General features: G+C 38.5%; 1 protein-coding gene across 1 annotated transcript in view; it reads left to right on the top strand.

Moving 5' to 3' along the window:
• The window catches only part of LOC140463862 (myosin-4-like), a 34,050-nt gene extending 6,392 nt beyond the window's left edge, over positions 1-27,658 (top strand). Inside the window, exons 3-40 of the mRNA XM_072558288.1 lie at positions 38-181; positions 259-415; positions 558-585; positions 691-799; positions 1,881-1,973; positions 2,845-2,908; positions 3,009-3,107; positions 3,294-3,397; positions 3,483-3,621; positions 5,847-5,965; positions 6,096-6,245; positions 6,326-6,496; positions 6,608-6,911; positions 7,009-7,079; positions 9,056-9,143; positions 13,372-13,489; positions 14,709-14,832; positions 14,928-15,064; positions 15,149-15,404; positions 16,312-16,554; positions 16,638-16,814; positions 16,902-17,047; positions 17,131-17,221; positions 17,305-17,694; positions 17,789-17,915; positions 18,232-18,350; positions 18,901-19,097; positions 19,189-19,372; positions 19,457-19,622; positions 19,731-19,855; positions 21,865-22,173; positions 22,525-22,728; positions 22,822-22,947; positions 23,060-23,230; positions 23,407-23,511; positions 24,677-24,772; positions 26,315-26,449; positions 27,537-27,658. Of these exons, the coding sequence (XP_072414389.1) occupies positions 38-181; positions 259-415; positions 558-585; positions 691-799; positions 1,881-1,973; positions 2,845-2,908; positions 3,009-3,107; positions 3,294-3,397; positions 3,483-3,621; positions 5,847-5,965; positions 6,096-6,245; positions 6,326-6,496; positions 6,608-6,911; positions 7,009-7,079; positions 9,056-9,143; positions 13,372-13,489; positions 14,709-14,832; positions 14,928-15,064; positions 15,149-15,404; positions 16,312-16,554; positions 16,638-16,814; positions 16,902-17,047; positions 17,131-17,221; positions 17,305-17,694; positions 17,789-17,915; positions 18,232-18,350; positions 18,901-19,097; positions 19,189-19,372; positions 19,457-19,622; positions 19,731-19,855; positions 21,865-22,173; positions 22,525-22,728; positions 22,822-22,947; positions 23,060-23,230; positions 23,407-23,511; positions 24,677-24,772; positions 26,315-26,449; positions 27,537-27,560 (5,610 nt within the window). The 3' untranslated portion in view covers positions 27,561-27,658. The remainder of the gene's footprint in view (positions 1-37; positions 182-258; positions 416-557; positions 586-690; positions 800-1,880; positions 1,974-2,844; positions 2,909-3,008; positions 3,108-3,293; positions 3,398-3,482; positions 3,622-5,846; positions 5,966-6,095; positions 6,246-6,325; positions 6,497-6,607; positions 6,912-7,008; positions 7,080-9,055; positions 9,144-13,371; positions 13,490-14,708; positions 14,833-14,927; positions 15,065-15,148; positions 15,405-16,311; positions 16,555-16,637; positions 16,815-16,901; positions 17,048-17,130; positions 17,222-17,304; positions 17,695-17,788; positions 17,916-18,231; positions 18,351-18,900; positions 19,098-19,188; positions 19,373-19,456; positions 19,623-19,730; positions 19,856-21,864; positions 22,174-22,524; positions 22,729-22,821; positions 22,948-23,059; positions 23,231-23,406; positions 23,512-24,676; positions 24,773-26,314; positions 26,450-27,536) is intronic.
• The last annotated feature ends 295 nt before the right edge of the window (positions 27,659-27,953 follow it).

Here is a 27,953-nt window from a genome sequence, read left to right as displayed (position 1 = left end):
TACTGTCAACTCTCCTAATTTCTGCTTACTTTTGTAGACAATGACTGTAAAAGAAGATCAAATCTTTCCAATGAACCCTCCAAAGTTCGATAAAATCGAGGATATGGCCATGTTGACCCACCTGAATGAGGCGTCTGTGCTGTTTAACCTCAAAGACCGTTACTCAGCCTGGATGATCTATGTAAGTCAAGTCCAGCCTGTGCCAAAGTCCTATTTTAATGGGAGCACAAAACTCAATTCACGCATTTTGTTTTCCAGACCTACTCCGGGTTATTCTGTGTCACGGTAAACCCGTACAAGTGGTTGCCAGTGTATGATCCTGCAGTTGTCGTGGCCTACAGAGGCAAAAAGCGACAAGAAGCCCCTCCTCACATCTTCTCGATCTCTGACAATGCTTATCAGTTCATGTTGAATGGTAATAATCCATTCTCTTCGTGATCTTAATGGTGCTTATTCTCTGTCGATAGTAACTGTGTACACTTTGCTATTTAGAATTTTAGCAGTTCACATGTGCTTTGAACAACTTTCTTCAATGTAATGTGATTTGTATTTCACAGATCGTGAGAACCAGTCCATTCTGATTACGTAAGAACCAATACTTTTAATATCAATTAACTACCACTTAAAAGTATTCCTTTAATATTTATGGAATATTTTTGGCCTATATATTGCTCATCCCTTTCACTGCAGCGGAGAATCCGGCGCAGGAAAGACTGTGAACACAAAACGTGTCATCCAATATTTTGCATCTATTGCAGCCAGTGGCGATCTTCACAAGAAAAAGGATTCTAAGATGAAGGTAAGTAATAAATTAAATCTAAATTTGCGTATATGTCTTTGTTGGAATAAAATTAATCCATTCAATTAGAACGTGTTGGTCGATCTGTTCCTCAATTCCGTTGAGGTTATTGCATAGAAACGTAGAAAGTAAATGCAAGAGCAGGCTATTTTGCCCTTTGGGTCTGCGCCACCTTTCATTATGATCATCCTATTCAGTAACCTGTTTCCAATTTCTCCCCATACCCTGTGATCCCTTTTGCCCTAAGAACGGTATCTAACCCTTTCTTGAAAGCATTCAATATTTTGGCCTCATATGCTTTTCTGTGGCAGAGTATTCTATTATGGGATGTGACCATCACTGACAAGGCCAACATTTGTTACCCTTATCTATTGTTTCTTCAAATAAATGACTCCCTTAGCCATTTCAGAGAGCATTTTTAGGGTTAACCACATTGCTTTAGATATGGAGTCACATGATAGCCAGATCAGGTAGGGATAGTTGATATCCTTCCCAAAAGCACATTACTGAATTAAATGGGCTTTTACCACAGTCCATCAGAGTGGTTCAAGGTCTCCATTACTGAGATAAGCTTTCAATTCCAAATTTTATTAACTGAAATTAGTCTTTACCCACTACCGTGATGGAATTTAGACTCAAACTCATGAGAGTAGGCCTACCCCTTCTGCATTACTAGCTCAATGTTATTGCCAAGACACCACCATCCTTCTGTTTAGCTATCTTTTCTCAATATCCCTTGACAGTTTAAACAAACAAAAATACACACATCTTTCTTGACAGATTTAATTTGCTCATGTCCACAGCATTATGAAAAGCAAGTTCTGGATTTAAATGCCCCTTCTCAATATTAGCCACTTTTTTGAATTCACATTTTGAGCAGTTGAATTCTAAGTTTAAGGTTGCACCCTGTTGTTGTGGATTCTCCCACTGGATAAAACAGTTTATAAAGTTTCTTTAGAATTTAACTACTCCTTAAACTTTTAAATCTGGACCTTTCATATTCACTGTGTTTAGTTTGTGTTAGCCGCTGTCTTTGTAATTGATAAAATGCAGGAGCTGATTTAATTTGCAAAATTTTTAGGGAACCCTGGAGGATCAAATCATCCAGGCCAATCCACTCCTTGAAGCTTTTGGTAATGCCAAGACAATGAGAAATGACAATTCATCGCGCTTTGTAAGTATCATGAAATTTTATTGCCATAATATTTGTAAAATATCATTGGGCAGAACTTTACACTGATGACAGAAATCCTACTGTTGCGGTCAATGGTGTGTGACAATTATGCGTTGACTGGCTGTGGGACTCAGGAAGACATATTGCTAACCATAGCCAGTACTGGGGCCACAAATAAATTAATGATGATAAAGCAACCCTTCCCAAGAGCTGTCTGGCCAATCAGAGGATTGCCAATTCAGCAGCCTCAGCAACCTTATTGCTAGTGGCGGCCATAGCTGAGGCCACGGCTGCAGGGAAAGGGTGCCTCAATGGCTGGGCACCCTCAAAAGAGGTAAGTGATGTTGAGCCGTACTTGCGTTAAGAAAGGATGTGGTTGAGTTGGGGGCAGGTTGTGGTGACAGGTGGCATGCGTTGGTGGCATGTTGCAATGTCATGTGGACAGCCAATGCCATTGATTAGCTCCTGCATGTACCATGGTGTGGCCTTTAATGATGGCCTCTTTGAAGGTTGCCCAATAGCATTCCCATGTGGCAGATTGCCATCTCAACATCGGCAATATGCTCACAGAGACAGAAAGAGATCTTAATTTACCACTTATGTGGTTTAATCATTGTCCTTAGAGGTGGCTGATCAGCAAACATTCCCCCAGCTGGAAAAATAGGAGGGTGGTGGAAAGATATTGCCAGTCTTCTTGCCTGTAAACCCAATGCCACATGGCTGGTCAAATTCTACCCATTGTCTGTGAATACTGTAGCATTTCAACTAACACAGTCATCAAACAAATCTCAGGATTAATTGGAAACTGTTAGGAAATTAAATCTAAAAGATAGCTTGAAGACTAACAGGAACATTTGCTCTAAACACCAAGGGTAAATTCATCAGAATTCATTTTGGAGCTACGGGGAAGTTGGCTTCTGCTGATATTGAGACCTGTAAGTATCATTATATTTAGATTCTTTGAGATCTGTGGAATTTAACTTTATTTTCCAAAAGTTACAGCCACATAAACTGAAGTATAATTATGCCCAACAGACCTGTTGGAAAAATCTCGTGTGGTCTTCCAGTTGAAAGCTGAAAGAAGCTACCATATTTTCTACCAGATTACATCGAATAAGAAGCCAGAACTAATTGGTAAGTCACAATGGAATTTGGCATTCCCATTATATTTAATATAATGATTTGAAGCTAATATATGAGCTAATATAAGCTACAAAGTCATTTCAAGAAATTACTGAATTTTGTGATAAACGTATCTGAAATAGTTTACCAAAAGTATTTGTAACAAATTTGTAAATTCATTGAACCTTTCCTTTTCAGAAATGATGCTCATCACCACCAACCCATATGACTATCCTTTTGTCAGTCAGGGAGAGATAACTGTACCAAGTATTAATGACCAAGAAGAATTAATGGCTACTGATGTAAGTTATCAGATTCAGACAATAATTGAATAACTGATACTCATGATTCTTCCGCAGTGAAATTGTTCTTTCTTTGATTCTGTAGGAAGCCATTGATATCCTAGGTTTCACATCTGAGGAAAAAGCAAATATCTACAAACTCACTGGTGCAGTAATGCACTATGGTAACCTTAAGTTCAAGCAGAAACCAAGAGAGGAACAGGCTGAGCCTGATGGCACTGAAGGTAAAATATTGACATGCTATTTTAAAAAAATCTTCTGTACAAAGTAAGATTTATACTTCCTATTCACAAACATCACTTCACCTTTTTCTGATGTAATTATCTATTAAGACTTATGTTTATAAATTGATGAGTGAACATTTCCTATTTATTTTTACTATGTCAACTGTCACAATGTATCTTCAGGCTGTGGCCACTGTGACACTGTAGAGCAATGTGTCAAAACATCTGCTCCAGCTCTAGAGATTTTCCTGATCAATCTGTTCAAAGATGTTATTACGCACTTCTGGAGCAAGAGGGGATTGAACTTGGACCTCCTGGCTCAGAGGCAGGTGCACTATCACTACAAGGGCCCCAGATTTAAATTCTACCAATTGCTGCAGTGGGATTTGAAATTATGGTCCCTAACATATAGTCTGAACATGTGGATTATGAATCACTGAAATTTCCAGTGTACCATCCATACCTTCATGCTACAAAGTTAAAAATCACAAAACACCAGGTTATAGTCCAACAGGTTTATTTGGAGGCACTAGCTTTCAGAGCGCTGCTCCTTCATCAGGTGGTTGTGGAGAATAAGATCGTAAGACACAGAATTTATAGCAAAAGTCTACAATGTGATGTAACTGAAATTATATATTGAAAAAGACCTGGATTGTTTGTTAAGTCTCTCATCTTTTAGAATGAACATGTGGTTTCAGTTCTTTCATATGTAAATCGCAGAACATTTTTAAAGTTACATTCTCAAGTGAACTTTAACAATTGGTGTCATGTCAGGCCAGATAATGCATTTAAGGTGATAGGTGCCCGGTGTGAGACTGTCTGCGTCATAATGTTCAGATTGATTCTAATTTAAAAAACGGATTTACAGAATCTTACATGGATTCATGAAAGTTTTGAGCAAATTAACATATAATTCTGCAAATACAAATTTACCCCACGAACTTACATGTGCATGTGTGCATGTGGGTATACGTGTGGGGAGGGGGTTTTATGAGTGTCTCTGAGAGTGTGTATGTGTGTGAGTGTGATTGTAAAGGGGTATAAGTCTATGAGAGGGTGGCATGTGCGTGTGAGTATGTGAGTTTATGTGTGAGTGTATGAGAGAGAGCTTGTATATGAGAGAGGGTCTGCATGAGTGTACAGGTCTGTAGGAGTGTGTGTGTCTGTAGGATTAGGAGTGTATGTGTAAGAGTGTCTGTGTGTCTGTGTGTGTGTACGCGTGTGTCTGTGAATGTGCGTCTGTCTGTATGTGTGCGTCTGTGTATCTGTATGTGTCTGTGTCTGTATCTGTGTGTGTGTGTAGTGCAGTGGGTTCACCTGTGACATGAACCCAAGGTCATCCCCATGGGTACCGAACTTGGCTATCAGCTTCTTCTCGGCCACTTTACGTTGTTGCCTGTCCTGAAGGTCGCCTTGGAAGACGGTCACCCAAAGGTCCAAGGTCGAATGCCCCGGCTGCTGAAGTGTTTTCCGACTGGAAGGGAACACTCCTGTCTGTTGATTGTTGTGTGGTGTCCATTCATCCGTTGCCGTAGCCTCTGCTCGGTCTCGCCACTGTACCATGCCTCAGGGCATCCTTGCCTGCAGTGTATAAGATAGATAACATTTGCCAAGTCACATGAGTACCTGCCACATTTTGCTCATTTAATACCACTCATGACTTCATTATGGAAATTATTAAATGAATGAAAAATTATGAATGGTGATTTTCTATTTTATTTATATCGGTGTTAGCGAGTTGTTCAAAACTCTCTAAACCCTTAATAAAATCGTTACAAAGCCTTTTCTCAGAGGTGATATCAGGAAATGCTTTATACAAATAGTCGTGGAGAACTGGAGTGTGTTTTCCCCAAATTGTCTTTTTGTACCATGTCAGTTGAAAATTTCAAAACTGAGTTTGATGGATATTTCTTTGAGAAAATGATGTGTTCTTTTCATGACCCTAACATGACCCAAAGTACCAAACAGAAGTGAAGTGCATTATGAAGTGTCATGGAAACTGTGACAGTCAATTTTTTATTGCAAGATTCCAATATGGTGTAGGCACAAATGCACAGAGGGCTCTCATGACCTTAAGATGCAAGTGGGAGTGAAATGTAGCATAACTTTGAGCTTACCCACTGTATTTTTCAATTCAAACCAACCTGTGTTAAATTTTTTGCAATTCATTTGGGGCCATAAATCAATTATTCACTGATTATTAACATATTTGTGTCTTTCAACAGTTGCTGACAAGGCTGCTTACCTAATGGGCTTGAATTCCGCAGAATTGTTGAAGTGTTTGTGCTTTCCAAGAGTAAAGGTCGGAAATGAATTTGTAACCAAAGGGCAAACTGTACAACAGGTATTACACGTAATTGTATTATTTTGGTATGATATTGTACTTTTGCAGTGCTAAAACAAGCATTCCTTAAATGTTCTTCATCTAGCTATGATTTCTAAGTCTTATACATTTTATGTTGGGTTGTTTCAAGGTTCATTATGCAGTTAGTGCACTGGCAAAATCTGTGTACGAGAAGATGTTCTTATGGATGGTTACACAAATCAATCAACAATTAGAAACAAAACAACCCAGACAATATTTCATAGGTGTGCTGGATATTGCAGGTTTTGAAATCTTTGACGTGAGTAAGAACAAAACTAATAAGCACTTTTTTTTGCTGTTGACCTTGCATGTTTTCATTATCAGTTTTCATGATTTCAGTTCAACAGCCTGGAACAGTTATGTATCAACTTCACTAATGAGAAGCTGCAGCAGTTCTTCAACCACCACATGTTTGTTCTGGAACAAGAAGAATACAAGAAGGAGGGAATCCAATGGGAATTCATTGATTTTGGTATGGACCTGGCTGCTTGCATTGAGCTCATTGAAAAGGTAAGAAAATAAAAGTCAATCAGGTAGAGCTGAAAGAAAGAACTTTAATTTGTAAAGCTAAATTACACAAAGGATTCTTGCAGTTTAAGAAAACTTCTTATTGCATTTAAGCCCATGGGAATCTTCTCAATCCTGGAAGAGGAGTGCATGTTCCCTAAAGCCTCAGACACTACTTTCAAGAATAAACTGTATGATCAGCATCTTGGAAAGTCAAACAACTTCCAGAAACCAAAGCTTGTCAAAGGAAGGGCTGAAGCTCACTTCTCATTGATCCACTATGCTGGCACCGTGGATTACAATATTAATGGCTGGTTGGAAAAGAACAAGGATCCTCTGAATGAAACTGTTGTTGGCCTGTATCAGAAATCATCAATGAAGCTTCTTTCATCACTCTTCATTGCCTATTCTGGCGATGGTAAAATAATTTAGCTTAACAATACCCGTCATTCATTGTTTTACCAACCAGAGAAACAGCACTGACCAAGATCTGTTTTAAATTTTGTTTCTGACAGATACTGGTGCCCCTAAGAAGGGTGCGAAGAAGAAGGCCTCTTCTTTCCAAACTGTGTCTGCGCTCTTTAGGGTATACTTTCAACTTAATGTTTCCACAATTAGTAATATTTCATCAACATCATGAACAAAGTAGAAGTCATGCATTACACAGCAGATTTAGAGAGTAACCAATGGGCCAATGAGAGAGGAGCTCAAAATAATGTCGGCAGAGAAAAAAAATCAGGAAAGCTTTATGGGGCCAACAAAACCTTGGGATCTGATAAGGCTACATTATAGAATTGCAAAAGGCTGTAGAGATGGTATGTGCACTGTTACGCTTTTCCAATATTCATTAATTTCTAGAAATGTCCCAGTAGTTTGGCAGTTCTCAGATGTAATTTCCTGTTCACAAAAGGATGGAGAGAGATAAATAAAATCTATAAACGAGTTAACCTGACAATAGTCACTGGTAAAAAAGCACTAAGATTTAGGAAGTCTTAACAATGTATGAAGAAAATTACAGTGTGACAAGACCAGCTCAATATGATTTTGCACAAGGAAAATCATACTTGTCAAATTTATTAAAATGTTTTAAGAAACAATGAAGAAGATGAACATGGATTGGTGAAACATGAAAGATGAAATGCGTAAGGTGAACAAATAGTGTACATGGATTTCCAAAAGGCAGTTGATAAGACAAAGAGTGAATATAAAAAAAAAAGACTCACGAGTTAGGAGTAATATAATAATGTAGATAGAGGATTGATTAAAGGGAAGGAAGCAGAGTGTATAGATAGATGGGGCATTTTCAATTGTTAGGCTGTGGCTGGTAGATTGACACAAGGATCAGTGTTGGGGCCTCAACTTTTTATAATCTATATGAATGGATTTGATGAAATGTCAGAGTTTAATGATGATACGAAGCTATGTAGGAATGTAATGCATGATGAGTGTAGAGCAATAGAGTTAACATCAGAAGGATACATAGGGATGAAATAGTGATGATAACAGAATCATGAGTACATTGGAATTTGGAAGGGAGTAGAGGTTTGAACCTTGCGTGAATGTACTATGTATGTATATGTTAAGCTAAAGAGTTCTTGCATAAAAGACCATGATCTCAAGCTTTTGAGAGACAAATTAGCCCCAAACTTGACTACACAACAAAGCAATGAAGGCTCAATGAGGATACAAAAATATATGAACATTTTAATTGAGTATTCAGCAACTTGTCTGATAAAAAACATGCAGGTGCATTGGGCAGTTAGGAGGACAAATGGCACATTGGCCTTTATTGCTAAAAAATTAACATACATGAATACAAACTACTGGGACATTTCTAGAAATTAATGAATATTGGAAAAGCGTAACAGTGCACATACCATCTCTACAGCCTTTTGCAATTCTATAATGTAGCCTTATCAGATCCCAAGTCTTGCTGCAATTGTACAGACCTCTGGTGAGACTATATCTTGAGTATTGCATTCAACTTTTGCCTCTGTCTCAAAAGAAAGATATAATTGCTTTGTAGACAGCACGCTGAAAGTTCACCAGATTGTGTCCTGGGTGAAAGGTTTGGCCCATGTTGAGAAACTGGGCTTAAAGTTGGTGGAGTTGAGGTGAATAACAATTGATCTCATTGAAACATACAAGATTCTGAAGAGGCTTGACTGCATAGATACTGAAAGACTGTTTCCCCTTGACTGAGAAAGTTAACCGAAGGCTGTGCCCCTCATGTTAAAGGATTAATCATTTTTCACTGAGGTAGGGAGAAATTTCTTAACTCAAGAGGATTGTGAATCTTTGGAATTCTCTAATCCAGAAGGTTCTAGATGCTGCAGCATTGAATGTAATCAAGGCTGAAATAGATTGATATTTACTTTCACAAGAATTATAGGATATGTGGGGTGGCGGGGGGGGGGTGGGGGGGGGGTAGCGTGGAGAATGGGAAAGTTGAGTTGAGGTAGCTCAGCCATGTTTATATTCAATAAATCAGTCAATAATTATTACAGAATTACATTCAATTTCTTTCTGTTTGTGATAAATTATTTCTCTTATGTATCGTAGGAAAATCTGAATAAGCTAATGACCAATCTAAGAAGCACTCATCCACACTTTGTACGTTGTATAATCCCCAATGAAACCAAGACTCCAGGTATGAATTTTCACATAATGTATTGGCACTTTCTTTTAAATTCATTCACAGGATGTGGATATCATTGTTTAGGCCAGAATTTATTATCTTTGCGGATATGGTGGTGAGCTGCCTTCTTGAACTGCTGCTAATCTATTTGCTGTATATACAATGCTGCTAGGGAAGGAGGACCAAGATTTTGACCCAATGGGAACAAAAATATATTTTCAAGTCAGGGTGATGAGCGGCTTGGAAGGGAGCTTGCTGGTTGTCGTGTTCCCATGCATCTGCCTTGTCCTTCTAGATAGTAGTGGCCATTGTTTTGGGAGGTACTGTTTTATGTGCCCTTGCTGAATTGTTGCAGTGCATCTTTTCGATGATACACACTACTACTACTGAGTGTTGGTGATAGTTAGTGTAGATGTTTTTGGATGTGGTGGCAATTATATAGCTTCATTCTCCTGGGTGGTTCTTGAGTATTTTTGGAGCTGCAATTATCCAGGCAAGTGAGCAGTATTCCATCACACTGCTGACTTATGCCTAGATAGTCAGGCCCTAGGTAGTCAGGAGATAAGTTACTCATTGCAAGTATTCCAGCTTCTGACCTGCTGACGTAGTGACAGAATTTATATGACTGGCTCAGTTTAGCTTTGGGTAATTGGTAAACACCAATATGTTGATCGTGGAAGATTCAGTGATAGTAATGCCATTGAATGTCAAGAGACAATAGTTGGTTCTCTCTTACTGGAGATGTTAGTTGCCTTGCATTTGTGTGGATGTTACTTGCCACTGTCAGTCATAGAGTCATAGAGTCATAGAGATGTACAGCACTGAAACAGACCCTTCGGTCCAACTCATCCATGCTGACCAAATAGCCTAACCTAATCTAGTCCCACTTGCAAGCGCCCAGCCCATATTCCTCCAAACTCTTCCTATTCATATACCAATCCAGATGCCTCTTAAATGTTGCAATTGTACCAGCCTCCACCACTTCCTCTGGCAGCTCATTTCATACACACACCACCCTCTGCATGAAAAAGTTCCCCCTTAGGTCTCTTTTATATCTTTCTCCTCTCACCCTAAGCCTATGTCCTTTAGTTCAGGACTGCCCCACCCCAGGGAAAAGACTTTGTCTATTTATCCTATCCATGCCCCTCATGATTTCATAAACCTCTATAAGGTCACCCCTCAGCCTCTGACACTCCATGGAAACAGCCCCAGCCTATTCAACCTTTCCCTATAGCTCAGTTCCTCCAACCCTGGCAACATCCTTGGAAATCTTTTCTGAACCCTTTCAAGTTTCACAACATCCTTCCGATAGCAATGAGACCAGAATTGCACGCAATATTCCAACAGTGGCCTAACCTATGTCCTATACAGCCACAACATGGCCTCCCAACTCCTGTACTCAATACTCTGACCAATAAAGGAAAGCATACCAAATACCTTCTTCACTATCCTATCTACCTGCTACTCTACTTTCAAGGAGCTATGAACCTGCACTCCAAGGTCTCTTTATTCAGCAACACTCCCTAGGACCTTACCATTAAGTGTGTAAGTCCTGCCCTGATTTGCTTTTCCAAAATGCATCACCTAGCATTTATCTGCCACTCCTCGGTCCATTGGCCCATCTGATCAAGATGCCGTTGCAATCTGAGGTAACCTTCTTCGCTGTCCACTACACCTCCATTTTTGGTGTCATCTGAAAACTTACTAGTCGTACAGGAGTTGGAAGGTCATGTTGCGGCTGTACAGGACATTGGTTATGCCACTGTTGGAATATTGCATGCAATTCTGTCTCCTTCCTATCAGAAAGATGTTCAGAAAAGATTTACAAGGATGTTGCCAGGATTGGAGGATTTGAGTTTAGGGAGAGATTGAACAGGCTGGGACTGTTTTCCCTGGAGCATCGAAGGCTGAGGTGTGACCTCATAGAGGTTTATAAAATCATGAGGGACATGGATAGGATAAATAGACAAAGTCTTTTTCCTGGGGTGGGGCAGTCCAGAACTAGAGGGCATAGGTTTAGAGTGAGAAGGGAAAGATATAAAAGAGACCTAAGGGGCAACTTTTTCATGCAGAGGGTGGTGTGTGTATGGAATGAGCTGCCAGAGGAAGTGGTGGAGGCTGGTACAACTGTAACATTTAAGAGGCATCTGGATCGGTATATGAATAGGAAGGGTTCAGAGTGATATGGGCCGGGTGCTGGCAGGTGGGACTAGATTGGGTTGGGATATCTGGTCGGCATGGACAAGTTGGATCGAAGGGTCTGTTTCAGTGCTGTACATCTCTATGACTCTTATGTTCACATCCAAATCATTTATATAAATGATGAAAAATATTGGACCTAGCACCGATCCTTGTGGCACACCATTGGTCACAGGCCTCCAGTCTGAAAAACAATCCTTCACCACCCTCTGTCTTCTACCTTTGAGCCAGTTCTGTATTCAAATGGCTAGTTTTTCCATGCCTTAAAGGATATTGTCCAGGTCTTGCTGCATTTGGACATTGGCTGTTTCAGTGTCTGAGGAGTTGTGATGGTGCTGACCATTGTGCGAATCATCAGCAATTATCCCCACTTCTGATTTTGTGATGGAAAGGAGGTCATTGAGGAAGTAGGTAAAAGTGGTTGGATTTGGACAATACCCTAAAGAACTCCTGCAAATATGTCCTGGAACTGAGATAACTGATTCCCAACTCCAATGCCCATCGATTCTGGTTTTGCTAGGGCTCTTTGATTGTGCATTCTGAAAAATATGGCCTTGATGTCAAGGACAGTCACTCTCACCTCACCTCTGGAATTCAGCTCTTTTGTCCTTGTTTGAACCAAGGCTGTAATGAGGTCAAGAGTTGAATGACTCTTGTAGAATCCAAACTAGGTGTCACTGAGCAGGTTGTTGCTTGGTAGGTGCCACTTGATAGCACTGTTGTTGACACTTTCCATCACCCTGCTGATGATCAAGTGAAGACTGGCGGGGTGACAATTGGCTGGGCTGGATTTGTCCTGCTTTTTCTGTACATGATATACATGGGCAATTTTCCACAGTGTCGATAGATGCCAGTGTTACAGATCAAGTACTGGAAGCCAGGATCTGGAGCATAGTTCCTCAGTATTGACAAGGAATCGTTATTGAGGCCCATTCACCCTTGAAGCATTCATTGCCTCAAGTTGTTTCTTGATTTTGTGTGGAGTGAATTCAATTGGCTGAAAGCTGGCAACTGGAATTCTGGAAATCTTAGGAGACCGAGATGGATCATCAACTCGGCATTTCTGGCTGAAGATTGTTGTAAATGTTTCAGCCATGTCTTTTGCACCGTGCTGGGCTGTCCCATCATTGAGGATGGTGATATTTGTGGACCCTCCTCCTTCAATGAGTTGTTTAATTATTTAATTATCCACTAAAACTGGATGTGATAGGACTGCAGTCGGATCCTTCATTATAGAATTGCTTACTTCTGTAAATCACCTGCAACCTCTGTTGTCTGGCACACAAGTAATTCTGTGCTGTAGCTTCAACAGCTTGGCACCTTATTTTTATATATGCCTGGTGCTATTCCTTGCATGCCTTTCTGCAGTCTTCTTTGTCCAGGATTGATCCCCCCCAGTTTAATGGTAATGGTAGAATGTGGGATATGTCAAGCCATGAGGTTTCTGATTGTGCTTTAAGTATAATTCTATCACTGCTGATGGCCCACAACACCCGATGGATGCCCAGTTTTGAGTTGTTAGGTCTGTAATGCCTATACCGTTTAGCACAATAATAGCACCACACAACATGATGCAAGGTATCCTCAATGTGAAGGTGAGACTTTGTCTCCAGAAGTGGCCATTTTTAATTATATTCTCATGAACAGATGCATGTCTGGCAGACATATCGGTGATGATGAAGTCAAATATGTTTTTCCCTCTTGTTCATTCCTTCATCACCTGCCACAGACCCAGTCTAGAAGCTATGTCCTTTGGAGCTTGACTAGCTCAGTCAGTAGCAGTGCTGTCGAGCCATGCTTGGCAATGGACATTAAAGTACCACACCCAGACATCATTACATGCCATTGCCACTCTCAGTGCTTCCTCCAAGTGGCATTTAATGTGGAATATTAATTCATCAGCTTAGGTGTGGGGGTTGGAGTGAATGGTGGTGATATACGTGGTAATCAGCAGATCTCCTGTCTATATTTGACCAATGCCAATATCAGGATCCAGAGTTTCTTAAAATGCTATTTTGTTTTTGTTATGTTCACCATTTAGGTCTGATAGAGAATCAGCTGGTCATTCATCAGTTGAGATGCAATGGTGTGTTGGAAGGTATTAGGATTTGCAGAAAGGGATTTCCAAGCAGAATCCTTTATGCTGACTTTAAACAAAGGTAACAATTTACTTTACAGAGTGAAATAGAAGTGAATTGTATTTATATAGGGAAGGGCTTCCCAAACTGTAGACCACTTGGGGTCAATAGCTAAATATTTGTGTTTGTGGGCCCTTATATAACAATGCCTGTTATCGAGCTCCAACCACTTGTGAATAGCTGAGGTCCCTTTAAATTTTGCATTTTTTTTGTAAACAGTGAACATGGCTTAATCCAATACACCTGAACGCTATTGTTAAACAAACCTAATGGGAAGTTATGTACTCTCTCCATAAAATCCCAGTGTGTTTTACAGATCCCCGCACCTCTCACAGATCTTTTCCTTGCCCCATGCTCCTCCAGTTCCCCATCCCCTTCACAGGCATTTTCTCTATTTCCATAGTTATTTCCTGCCCGTCAAGCATCTTCCGCTTACCCCATACACAAGCATCTCGCTCCCCACCTCACAAACATGCAACTCTTCTCCTCACCACACACATTCTGCCCCCTTATAGTCCTTCATGCCCATCTCACAGGCATCTGTCCCATATTACAGGTATTACTTTCCCCAAAAAGGCATTTCGTCACTCCCCCACTTCATTTGCACAAACTTTTTCTCTCCATAATCTCACAATCATCATCTCTTTCCCTCACCTCACCCCACTTCCAGAGTCTGTGATCCCAGCAACTTTCAATCTCCAAAATAGGGTCATGATGGGAAAACATTTGGAAAGCGCTGATATCATGAACTTCATGGCAGTGGGATGTTACAAAGCATTTCATAGCTCTTCACACGGGCACACATTTTTCAAATACGCTGCAGCCAATTCACAAGCAGTGAGATCCCAAAAGCAGCATTGGGTTTCTTAGCCAGATAATTAAGCTTTGTCGATGCTAGTTGAGGAATAAATATTGGCATACAAAATACACCTGCCCTTGTTCAAACAGTGCTGTGGGAATTTTTGACTCCACCTGAGAAGGCTGAGTCTGATCCAAAACCTTTAGCACTTCATCAGTAATACATTAAGGAATCATTCTGGATAAGGTGCTCCACTCTCTGAAGTGGATCTTAAAACTAAATATTTCTGACTTGGATATTAAAATGCTGCCACAGATGCCCTTAGTGGTAGAGATGATAATTGTGATTTTGATCTAAATAACATCTGTCTCTTAATTATACATTAGATTAATAAAATAGGCACTATATAAAAATAAATAACATATTCTTTGGAAAATACAGATACAAACTCTTAAATGCAAGTGCCATACCCGAAGGACAATTTATTGACAGCAAGAAGGCTTCTGAGAAACTGCTAAGCTCCATTGATGTTGATCACAATCAGTATCGGTTTGGCCATACTAAGGTAAATGTTTGGGTCTAAAGCCTGTATGATAGAATCAAAGAACAGTGAACCACTGGGTAACTCTTCTAGTTAAAATATTATTCATTCTATTCAAGGTATTTTTCAAGGCTGGTCTCCTGGGTATTCTAGAGGAAATGAGAGATGACAAATTGGCTCAAATCATCACACGCACACAAGCCATTTGTCGTGGTTTTCTAATGAGAGTTGAATATCACAAGATGTTAGAGAGAAGGTATTTGGTAAAGTTAATAATTTCAGTAATAAAGATGAAGCAATGCAAATGATAGTAACACTTCTGTTTAATGCCATTCTACAGAGATGCCATCTTCACTATCCAGTATAACATCCGTGCATTCATGAATGTCAAACACTGGCCATGGATGAAACTGTTTTTCAAGATCAAGCCTCTTTTGAGGAGTGCAGAAGCTGAAAAGGAAATGGCCAATATGAAAGTAGAGTTTGAGAAGACTAAAGAAGCACTCGCGAAATCAGAAGCGAGAAGGAAAGAATTGGAAGAAAAAATGGTTAGCATGCTTCAAGAAAAGAATGACTTATTGCTTCAAGTTCAGTCAGTAAGTAACCCACACAATAAACTTAAATGTTTTCAGTTTTTTTTTTGTTACTTGGTTTTAGAATTACTTGCCCATTTCTAGAAACAACGTGTGTTCCCACTCCAAGGTGCTATTTAAGATGGCCACCAGGAAATGTTCAATCACCATGGAGTTGCCAGCTTGACCTTGTACAGGAACAATAATACTATAGCTAGGGTCAGATCAATAGTTAAGAAAGATTCTGTATATCTTCCCTGCTTTTGTGTTGCAGTCTTCCTTCTGGTTTCTAACTCAGTGTGGGCTCTTAACCTTGAAGCCCCTGGACTGCTTAACAAAGTACTCACTGACTGGGCATGTGACTGGATCTGATCATGGGACAACTCTTCTTTTTTCACAATTTGACAGATTTGTCAATTTCTTGATTAATAAGCATCATAAACTCCAGACTGGAATTGAAACACATTCACTAAGAGAAGGTTGTCTGGCTGGCAGCTCTATCTCACATTTAATGAAAAGCTCTAATTCTGTACATGCCTTTGTGATCCTCTACTTTGTAATAAAGTGGCCTTAAATGATGTCTTCTAGAATAAGGTACGAGGGATGCAATTGTATGAAATGCAGTTCCACATTTTTCTCGATCTCTATAATCCTAGGTATTGAGCATTTAAGACCATAAGACCATAAAAAATAGGAACAGGAATAGGCATTTGGCCCCTTGAGCCTGCTCTTCCATTCAATAGGATCATGGCTGATCCAAAATTCCTCATGTCAACTTTTTTGTACTTTCCATGTAACACTTCATTTCCCACAGACCAGGAATTTATCAACTCAGTCTTAAATGTACACAAGTACTCTACCCCTCAGCTCTCTGTCGCAAGGAGTCAATAAGTTGCTCAGGTAAAAAAAAAATCTTTTCTTTCCCAAAAAGGAAGCAGACAGCCTGGCAGATGCAGAAGAAAGGTGTGACCAGCTCATCAAAAGCAAAATTAATTTAGAAGCCAAAGTCAAGGAACTCAGTGAAAGACTGGAGGATGAAGAGGAATGTAATGCAGAGTTAACATCCAAGAAGAGAAAACTAGAAGATGAATGTTCGGAGTTAAAGAAGGATATTGATGACCTGGAACTCACACTAGCTAAAGTTGAAAGGGAAAAACATGCTACTGAAAACAAGGTATTTATTTGCATCGGGAATAAAGTTATTAACTTATATAAATTGCACATTTAACTAACTAAAAACTGGGATCTATTTAAAAGGTTAAGAATCTTACAGAAGAAATGGCTTCCCTTGACGAAAGCATTGTCAAATTAACAAAGGAGAAGAAAGCCCTTCAAGAAGCTCATCAGCAAACACTTGATGACCTCCAGGCTGAAGAGGACAAAGTTAACACCTTAACCAAAACCAAAGCTAAATTGGAACAACAAGTGGACGATGTTGGTATTACTTCATGAATATGATGAACTTTGAATATTTCTGTTGATAGTCTCAAAGAGTATGATGATTTTTGTTGCTTATTGCAGCTTGAAGGTTCTCTAGAACAAGAGAAAAAGCTTCGCATGGACCTTGAGAGAGTAAAGAGGAAGCTTGAAGGAGATTTGAAGCTAATTCAGGAATCAGTAATGGACTTAGAAAATGACAAACAACAATTGGAAGAGAAAGTGAAGAAGTAAGAAATGGTCTTTTTTTTGTAATATCCTCATGGTTTCCATATTATATTAGATTGTAACTTTCATTGTATGTGTACTGCAGGAAGGACTTTGAAATAAGCCAGTATCAGAGTAAGATTGAAGATGAGCAGGTTCTTGGAATGCAGCTGCAGAAAAAAATCAAGGAACTGCAAGTATGTTTATATAAAAGTTATCTGTGTTTATTTGGCTGTTGTCAGATAAAGCATGATCAAAGTTAATATATTCTAAATGCTAGGCCCGTATTGAAGAACTCGAAGAGGAAATTGAGGCTGAACGTACGGTTCGTGCTAAGGCAGAGAAGCAAAGGGCTGACTATGCCCGTGAGCTGGAGGAAATCAGTGAACGACTAGAAGAAGCTGGTGGGGCGACTGCTGCCCAGATTGAAATGAACAAGAAACGTGAAGCGGAGTTTCAGAAGATGCGCCGTGATCTGGAAGAAGCAACCCTCCAGCATGAAGCCATGGCTGCTGCTCTTCGCAAGAAGCAGGCTGATAGTGCGGCTGAACTTGGGGAACAAATCGACAACCTGCAACGTGTGAAACAGAAGCTGGAGAAGGAAAAGAGTGAGCTGAAGATGGAAATTGATGACATGGCCAGCAACATGGAAATGGTTTCTAAACTAAAGGTATGTCACAAATTGTCTTTCTGTTGTAACTATTGCAGACAAATTATTACTGTATATACACACTGTTTACGTGTCATAAATAATTGAATTGCAGGGTAATCTTGAGAAGAATTGTCGAACTTTTGAGGATCAACTTAATGAAATAAAAACAAAACATGAAGAACAAACACGTCTTATGAATGACATGTCAACACACCGAGCTCGATTACAGACAGAAAATGGTATGTCTCTTGTAAACTTCATAACTACTTGAAGGTTCAGATTGAAATTATATTCTCATTTATTACCTCCTTTGGATCTTTTGTATCCACGCTATTTTTTTTTGACCAGTCCCATTATAATGCTTCACCACATATGTCGATGGTGAGCAAACATGATTGGTGCAAAGCTAACTCAACACTGACCACTTTCATATCTTCTTGAGACTCGTGTACAGCTCTGTGAGAAGAGGTACTTAAGGTAAACATTCCAACAATAGACCAGAGTTATTATTACCGATTTTTTTTTGGTTCAATTATATTTCTTTTAAATTTTAAGGGGAACTAAGTCGCCAGGTTGAAGAAAAGGATGCGCTGATTTCACAATTTAATCGAGGGAAACAAGCATTCACACAACAAATTGAGGAGCTAAAAAGGCAGTTGGAGGAAGAAACTAAGGTGAAAACTGGCATGATCATGCTTTACCACTTAGTGAATTATAAATGTGTTTTCTGAAATACTTGATTGATCTTAGGAATTAATTCAAATATTATAGACATTTAATTTCATATAAATCATAGAATCCCTACAGCGTGGAAGCAAGCCATTCAGCTTATTGAGTCTATACTGACATTCCAAAGAACATCCCACCCAGACCCACACTATCCCTAGAACCTTGCATTTCCCATAACTAATCCACCTAACCTCCACGTGATTGAACTGTGGGAGGAAACCACACAGGCACAGACAGAATATGCAAACTCCACACAGACAGTTGCCAAGGGTGGAATGGAACCCAGGTCCCTGGCACTGTGAGGCAGCAGAGCTAACTACTGAGCCACTGTGCTGCCTTGTTCTTTGAATGATATTTCATTGCGCTTATTTTGATAATTATGATAAAGGATTGATCCTTGCATAGGCTACTATTTTTTTTTGGAAAAGATTATTTTGTGTTTACTCTTTTAAACATAGTATTTTAACCATTTCCTTTCAAATTGAAATATTTCAGGCGAAGAGTGCCTTGGCACATGCTCTACAATCTTCCCGCCATGATTGTGATTTGCTCCGTGAACAATATGAAGAGGAACAGGAAGCAAAGGCCGAGCTCCAGCGCGGCATGTCCAAGGCCAACAGTGAAGTTGCTCAGTGGAGAACAAAATATGAAACTGATGCAATCCAGCGCACAGAGGAACTGGAAGAGGCCAAGTAGGTCCATTAAGAGAATTTTAACTTGTGCTTTCTTTGAGTGATGTTTTCGCTGTTTTGGTAACAGTTGAATGGTTGTTATCACCTTCAGGAAAAAACTTGCGCAGCGACTCCAAGATGCTGAGGACAATGTCGAAGCAGTGAATTCTAAATGTGCCTCACTGGAAAAGACAAAACTGCGCTTGCAAGGTGAAGTGGAAGATCTAATGATTGATGTGGAGAGAGCTAATGCTGCTGCAGCTGCTCTTGATAAGAAGCAGAGAAACTTCGACAAGGTATCATCACAACAGTTGAGTTATTTAGAGTCAGTTACATGTAGTTTTGAACAACATGCTCACTGCATTCCTGTGACATCTTAGATTCTGGCAGAATGGAAGCAGAAATATGAAGAGACCCAAACTGACCTGGAGGCAGCACAGAAGGAATCCCGTTCTCTAAGTACAGAACTGTTCAAGATGAAGAATGCTTATGAGGAAGCTTTGGATAACCTGGAAACTCTTAAACGAGAGAATAAGAATTTACAGCGTGAGTTCTTCTAAGTGACAGAATGATTTCTGGCAAGCATATAAACATTCAACTTAAATGAAAATTTATTCATAACTTACTTCAAAAACTATTTATTTCTTTAAACAGAGGAGATCTCAGATCTGACTGAAATGATTGGTGAGAATGGAAAGACTATCCATGAGCTGGAAAAGGCCAAAAAATTAGCTGAGCAAGAAAAGGCTGATCTTCAAGCAGCATTGGAAGAGGCTGAGGTTTGTTTGCTGGTTTTGACTGGGACTTATTGAATTTTTGCGGAGGCAGAAAAGCTTATAACTTTCATTTTTAGCTTGACTCTTCCTTGTACCCATTAATTCAAATATTTTCTGTGCCATAGCCTGTTGGATGTGTGAGCTAGTGAGGCAAGTGAGTATCTTGAGACTTTAGATACTGGAGGAACCAGCAATACTGAACCAGGAAGATTTAATGATTGAGAAAGAAATTGAGCAAAGGATTGAGAGGAAATAAGGTGAATTTACTGTTAGATCAGCTATAGAAAGATAAATAAAGAGAGGGAAATGAAATACTAGATCAATGAAAGAGGACTGGAACAAGAAGGACTGGAACAAAATAATTTAAGATTATAATTTGACGGTATGGAAGATTACAATTTACTAATCTTTATAAGTTGATTGCATGTATGAATATGAGTTTGAATACTTTAATTTTTTTGAATTCTTAGTCAAACAGATTGAATGGCACTGAGAATATTTATAACCTCACTAAAAATTATTCTGTTAATTGGAAACTCTAACTTTTGGTGGTGACTTTAATAAGCAATAGATTTGCAAACATTGCATGTTGTTAAAATTAAAGAGAAGGCTAAATGTGAGATGCTGTTAGTGCAGAGGAAATGATGGTGTAAAGTAAGTCCACCAATTAGTTCTGGATGCTTGTCACTGTGAGTGATGTGTCTGTTTGGACAGCATTATTAGTTTTAATCAGTTGGATTTTCTGGCCTTCTCTGACCTCTAAGAAAGTTATCACAAGAACTTGCAATGTTTGCACATTTTTTACTCATTACATTCATTACTAAAAGTTAGGTCTCTGCAATACAAGTTTCTTTCCTCACAAGGTCAGTTTGAATGTAACTCTGAGTCAGGGAGATTTTTCAGAAACCAGGAACAATTCTGCCGTTAGGTAAGGTGAACAATTTCTTGACAGCAAACCAAGAAATGGAAACAACTGAACCCTTTCACTTTTATGCCTTTCAATTTTACAGATCAAAGATAATTGGGATTTAAACATGAAATTAGGATAGAAAACAAAAAGGTTGCAAGAACATTATTATTTTGAAAATATGTGGAATTTCTTAACATAACAAGGAAATTTGCTATTTAACAGCAATGAATTTACTCTACCGGGTTCTATGAGGTTGTCTAGCAGGAACAATGAACTTAATATGGCAGTTACATTTCATTCAACATGGTGTAAACATTTCAACAGCAAAATCAAAAGTGTATGAGTCAAAGTTCTTGTCAGTTCAAGTATCTTGAAAAGATTCAACCTTGGAGAGATCTTAACAGGCTACTCTGCAGTGAAGCAAAGTATCACTGGCAGTAGTTTTTGGATATTTATGTCTAACTGCATATATGTGGACTTCAGAATTTCCTGCTAGTTTCTCAAAGAAGTTATGGTAGCATAGGATGACCATTTGTGATAATGTTACTATTGCAAAATATTGTAACACAAACTCATGGGAATAGTAGAGTTTTGATAAGCTAGTTTTTTTTTAGATGTTATGATGGCTATTGTAGCCAGACCATTTGCATCTCCACAATTTTTTCCCTCAAAACTTCTTCAAAGATTCTTTCATGAGTTCTGAGTTTCACCAAGCAACACCAGCTGTTATTGTCTATCTCTAATTTCCCCCTGAATTCAGTGGCTTGTTTTTAAACCTCAGATAATTTTGGTGGCTCTGTAGTCACATGAAGGCCTCATCAACAAGGGTAGCTCTCCCTAAAGGGTATTAGTGAGCCAGATAGATCATGACAATCATTAATGATAGTTGCCACAATCACCATTACTGACATTAGTTTTCTGTTCCAGATGAGTTTCATATTTCACCAGTTGTTCTGGACTTTAACCCATGTCCTCAGACCCTTATCGTAGGCCTCTGGTTTACTAGCCCAGTGACATTACCAGTACACCACTGTTTCTAGCAGCTGTGGTAATCTATTACCTGATTAAATATTTGATCTTGTCCTGTGTCACATGTTTTAAGGCATCTTTGGAGCATGAAGAAAGCAAAATCCTACGTATTCAGCTGGAACTGACCCAGGTGAAAGCAGAAGTGGACAGGCGGATTGCGGAAAAAGATGAAGAGATTGACCAAATCAAAAGGAATTATCAGCGGACAGTTGACACTATGCAGACTGCTTTGGATGCTGAAATTAGGAGCAGAAATGATGCCTTGAGGATCAAGAAAAAGATGGAGGGAGACCTGAATGAAATGGAAATTCAGCTGAATCATGCAAACCGTCAAGCAGCAGATGCTGTTAAACATTTCCGAAACTTGCAAGTCCAGTTCAAGGTACGTGAGGCTTGGTAATAATAAATTAGTGTTAATGAATCGAAGACTTTTATGGTGAATTTTTAATGTTTGTACAAGATTTTCTTTGATTGATCTTTAAAAGCTGTAAAATATGTCCATCTTTAAATTGAGATTACTTATCTCATGCAAAATTCCATTATGTACATAATGTATTGTCAATGGACACCTAGTTATTTAACTTGCAGGGTTAACTTAAACTAGAAGGTTGCAAGATAAAAATGAAATAATAAACATCAATAATGCCTAGTTGTACTGATGGCTAGAATTAGATTGTATGTGACAATTTTTAAAGTACAATTTGTTAATATCAATTATCAATCTTGTTTTAAGGAATGCCAGTTGCATCTTGATGAGGCCCTCCGATGCCAAGATGATCTTAAGGAACAACTGGCCATGGTTGAACGGAGATGCAATTTACAGCTTGCTGAAATTGAAGAAATAAGAGCAGCCCTTGAACAAACAGATAGAGCACGCAAAATTGCTGAGCAGGAATTGGTTGATGCAAGTGAACGTGTGCAACTCCTGCACACCCAGGTAAAGTGAAACAACAGAAATCTTTCAGACTGACTTAGCTGTGCGACATTATGGTATGTGGACCATAGTATCTCTGACCAATTATTTCAACAGAATACCAGCCTCATAAACACAAAGAAGAAACTTGAAACTGATATTAGCCAGCTTCAAAGTGAAGTTGAAGATGCTACTCAAGAATCAAGAAATGCAGAAGAGAAAGCAAAGAAAGCCATAACAGATGTAAGGCCCTGTATCAATTTTAATAGTAATTCCATGGTACTCTACTACATTTCTTTAAGACGCATTTTATCTGTCTATTAATGCTGATGATATCTCTTAATGTCATTACAAGGCTGCTATGATGGCAGAAGAACTGAAAAAAGAACAAGACACCAATTCTCATTTGGAAAGAATGAAAAAGAATCTGGAGCAGACTGTGAAAGATCTGCAACTCCGTCTGGATGAGGCAGAGCAGCTGGCTATGAAAGGTGGAAAGAAACAGCTCCAGAAACTGGAGGCGAGGGTATGAAATCTTAAGAATTGTGCAAACTAGACTAGGGTGCAATTCATTAGTACTTCCTCTTTATGAATAATGTGATCCTCAAAAGAGAAAATCTCACAACGCTTCTACTGGAACAAATGTAAATGTATTCAGGTGTTCTTAGCTTTTTGTTGAAGATTACTTCATTTATATTGTAGGTACGTGAGCTTGAGAATGAACTCGAAGCTGAGCAAAAACGATGTGCAGAGGCAATTAAAGGTTTGCGTAAATTTGAAAGGAAGGTCAAAGAGCTCCTGTATCAGGTAGGGACATGTAATTTGAATTAACTTTTAATTTATTTTCTAAATCAAAGATGTTTTCCTTTCCTTTTCTTTAAACCTTTACCTCTTGTTGCAATGCAATACCAGAAAGACTAGTCACCCTTCTATAATTCATTCAAGTACTGCAGTCACTTTGTGAGAAATATCAGCCAATGTGTGTTGACCAGCTATCTATTATGAATAGTAACTTAATTGGCCCAATTCTGATTCACTCGGCATTCTTGCTTCATACCTCCCCAAAACTGGATGGTAACAGGAGGCTTTTCCTGATTTTTCTTTTTCAACTAAGGGTAAGCAGTGCGTCCTGATTGAGATGTAATGCAAAGTGAATTAAAAGATGGAGCCTTCTGATCCCTATGTCAGTTCCACTAGGAACAGTAATTTTACATTTTTATCAACTCAAAGATCCTGTATTCGGAAATTGTATTTTGTTTCTCATCAGTTTTCATTCTTCTGAGGGTTTGACTTGATGTGAATATCTGCAAATGCTTTGGTATCTCACCAAATTATTATTATTCATGTATATCTCTTGATAGTCTGTCCATGCTAGTTGTTTAGTCACAGAGTGCCACAGCAAAGCTTGATACCACCTTCACTGAGCATTAACATGTCCTGACCCATCATTTGCAGACATCAGACATACAGCAGTCCCATGAGAGAGAAGCTAGGCTGATACACTATTCTAAACCAAAAACAGTACACTGCTCCACTTCTGTTGCTCTGATCGACTAATGAAAAAGCACATCCTCAAAAGTATGTAAATATAATCTTGTACAAGTAAGAAATGCCTTTGGTTGCTTTGCTGGATACAGTCAAACTCTGATAGTTTGTTTGTTTTCTTAATATGTTACTGTACAGAATGGAACTACTTTAGTGACTATGTATGTACATAAAGATATCGTTATGAATAAAGTACATTCTTAAATTTAAAAAAGTACAGCTATTCAAATTTAGAATTTTCCTGCTTGGTTTGATTTGCCTCATAGAACGGAACACTGAGCTGTCAGTAAGCAACTAAGTCATATATAATTAAGTTAGTCTGAATACTTTAAATTGTTTAATACAGACATTTAGCTGGAGAGCTTTACAAATGGTAATGCCATCAGCACATATTCTCTATAACTTACTGTTCAAATTCTGTACACAGACTGAAGAAGACAGAAAAAATAATCTGCGACTTCAGGACCTAGTTGACAAACTGCAAATGAAAGTTAAAACCTTTAAGAGGCAGTCTGAAGAGGCTGTAAGTAATGCTTATACATTCAAGCACACAGCTAAGAAAATGTAATATATCTTCATCCATGTGCTAATGCTTGTGGTTTTATCCAAAGCTATTGTTTATTCCATTATGATTATGTAATTAACTGCAAAGAAAGGTTTAAGTCAACATAACATGTATTTGTGTGGCATCATTAACATAGGAAACACCCAATGGTACTTTACAGAGATGACATCAACTATTTTTTTCAACAATGGGAGCTCTGTGTTACTGACATTTATTGCCAATTCCTAATCACTCGAAAAGCAGTTAAGAGTCATAAAGTCATACAGATGTAAAGCACAGAAACAGACCCTTCAGTCCAACTCATCCACACCAACCAGATATCCCAACCTAATCTTGTCCCACTTGCCAGCACCTGGCCCATATCCCTCCAAACCCTTCCTATTCATATACCCATCCAGATGCCTGTTAAATGTTGCAATTGTACTAGCCTCCACCACTTCATTGCTTTAACTATTTGACACTGAGTTGTATAAACAGGTAATAAGGTGGATGTCCAAGAACATCATCAAAGATGTAGATTTTAAGGATTGTCTTCAAAGGAATACCAAAAAAGGTTTAGGGAGAAAATTCTGAAGTCTCAGACTTTAGGATCTGAAGGGCAATTGCCAATGGTGGAGTTAAAATATACATTAAAATCATAATGTATAAGTGGCCTTAATTACAGAAGCAAAGTTGTCTCAGAGATTTTCAGTGCTGCAGGAAATAACAGATATAAGGGGTGGTGAGGCCCTGGAAGACTTTGTAACCAGATATGAAGTCTTTAAAACTGAGACATATGTGGAATGCAAGTTAGGACATGGGAGCAGAATTATGGATAACCTCAAACTTATGGAATGTAGAAAATGAGAGACCAATCAGGAGTGCATTACAGGAGTGAAGTCTAGAGATGACAAAAGCATGGATGAGGTTTTCAGTAGCAGATAATCTGAGGCGAGAACAGGATTGGATAAGGTATTGGAGGTGAAAATTGGGAATCTTTCGGGCTGTACATTCATGTGGTTAAAAGCTCACTTTACATCAACTATTAGCTTGTGGTGGGGACTGAAGATAACATATTTCTAATACTTTGTGAAAATTTGTGTTCATGTGTTCAACCAGATATCAGATACACCATGTGATCATTTAGCAACAATGGAGGGATCGCAAAGCAGTTGTAATGATAAACAGGGTGGTACCATTGTGTTCCTGACAGGCATTCTGTGACTAAGGGATTAAAAGTGTTTAAAGATAGATGCTTGGAGGCCACCAGATAACTGGAGGTTTGGAAAGTGAAGCCATTCCAAATGGTTCTCTGGGTACAGTTAGATTCATAAGAATAAATGCTAAAAGTTTGTGTCCTTGACATTCCAATTAACAGAGATAAAAAATGTAGTACAACTACTTTATATTTTGTTAATAAGATTGCTGTTGCTTGCTTGATAAATATGTTACTTTCAGTACTATAATTGTAATTGCTTATATTTGGCTGGTCACATCTATTCTATCGACCTTTTTCTTCAGGAGGAACAATCCAATGTGCACTTATCTAAATTTAGGAAGGTACAACATGAATTGGAAGAAGCAGAGGAACGTGCTGATATTGCAGAATCCCAGGTCAACAAACTCAGGGCTAAAAGTCGTGATTTTGTAAGCAAGGTAACGTGCACATTGTAAATTCAAACTTAGTGTGGTGATATGTCAAAACATTCAAGCTGGTGGTCAGATTTTGGAAGTAACTGAGTATATAATGATGTTTGCCAATTATTTAGTCTTGCCCCTGCACCTTTCAGCTCAAAAAGTGTTTCCACCAAACTTGCTGCAAATATGAAACAAGTTCAGGGGGGGAAACAAAATGCTGCAATGGAAGAGAACTGAGTCAGTGCAATGATCTCCTCCATTGACCAAATAAATACAGGACATATCAAGAAGCACTCTTCTCTCAGTACCCCTTCCTTCAGGTCGGAGTTCAAGGCCTACCTGTCTCCATGATGAGCTATATAATATGTTTGAACATGTGATCGAGAAGGATGTGTCCTGTCTGTGAGACTGAGAAAAAGAATTAAAGGGATGAATTAATTGATAAATCAGGGAAAAGATAAATGGTAGCAAAAATAAAGATTGGATTAAGTGAGAAAGATATTAAAGTATTAAAGAAACAAACATGTTTAAAATTTGATATTTTTAACATTTTCCCTCTAAAAATCAAAATATTAAAGAATAAGACTCCATATCTATAATGGCTAATTTTCAATGCCAAAGAGGCAATTGGTCAATAAAACTGTGCTGCGGCTATTAACTATTAATTCTAGCCTTACATAGCTGTAAGGTTTTGTTTGTCTCAATGTACAAGTAAAAGGATCTCATGATGTCCCTACCACTAGTCAGAAGGCTAGAGTTCAAATCCCACCTGTTCCAGGGGTGTTCATAACATATCTGAACAAGTTAATTAAAAATATCAAGAAACCTAATGACATTCGATGTACATCCGTAGTGTGTTACAGTGTAAGTTAGCATGTTTGAGAAGCTGATAACAGCGAGGTGCAATAAAGTTTGTGACATTTGGATATTTGTATTCAGCTGTATATCTACCCCTTACTTGAAGTAGATTAAACTTTTTAAGCATAAGTAACAGTGAATGCTATTTTGACAGTAAATTCTTGACTAATAGATATTAAAGTATGAGTATCAGCTATATATTTATGTATATCAGCCTCTAACTATTGTTTTCAATTTTACTTTACAGAAAGGACTAGAAAGTGAAGAGTGAAGCTGATGCAGAAATTCAGCAATGATTACAAGAAATCTGCATAATGTGAATTTCTTTGTATTCAATTAAGAACAATAAAATCTTTATTTCCTTGCAAATCTAGAGCTGTTTCATTTGATATTCGCTTATGAATTGTTTTGTTAATGTTTTGAATACATACATTCGGGAAAACTTAGAAATGCACTTCCACAGTACCTATTTGTTGTAGAAAATGTTAAACAGAGATTTTATTGTTATATCAAATTTAATGAAAATGAGCTTCCTTGATATATTTTATGTACTTTAGGGAAATTCAGGAGTAGGCATTATAGTTTGTTCAAATTGCATTTATGATATTCCAAGATTGGAGTTTTGTGAAATGGATAACATAAAACCAGTTGTCAGATATTGACT

Source organism: Chiloscyllium punctatum, chromosome 39 (genome assembly GCF_047496795.1).
Source record: "Chiloscyllium punctatum isolate Juve2018m chromosome 39, sChiPun1.3, whole genome shotgun sequence".
In the NCBI taxonomy this organism is placed as follows: Eukaryota; Metazoa; Chordata; class Chondrichthyes; order Orectolobiformes; family Hemiscylliidae; genus Chiloscyllium; species Chiloscyllium punctatum.
Note: the sequence above shows the minus strand (reverse complement) of the source record. Positions and strands in the feature narration are given on the sequence as shown.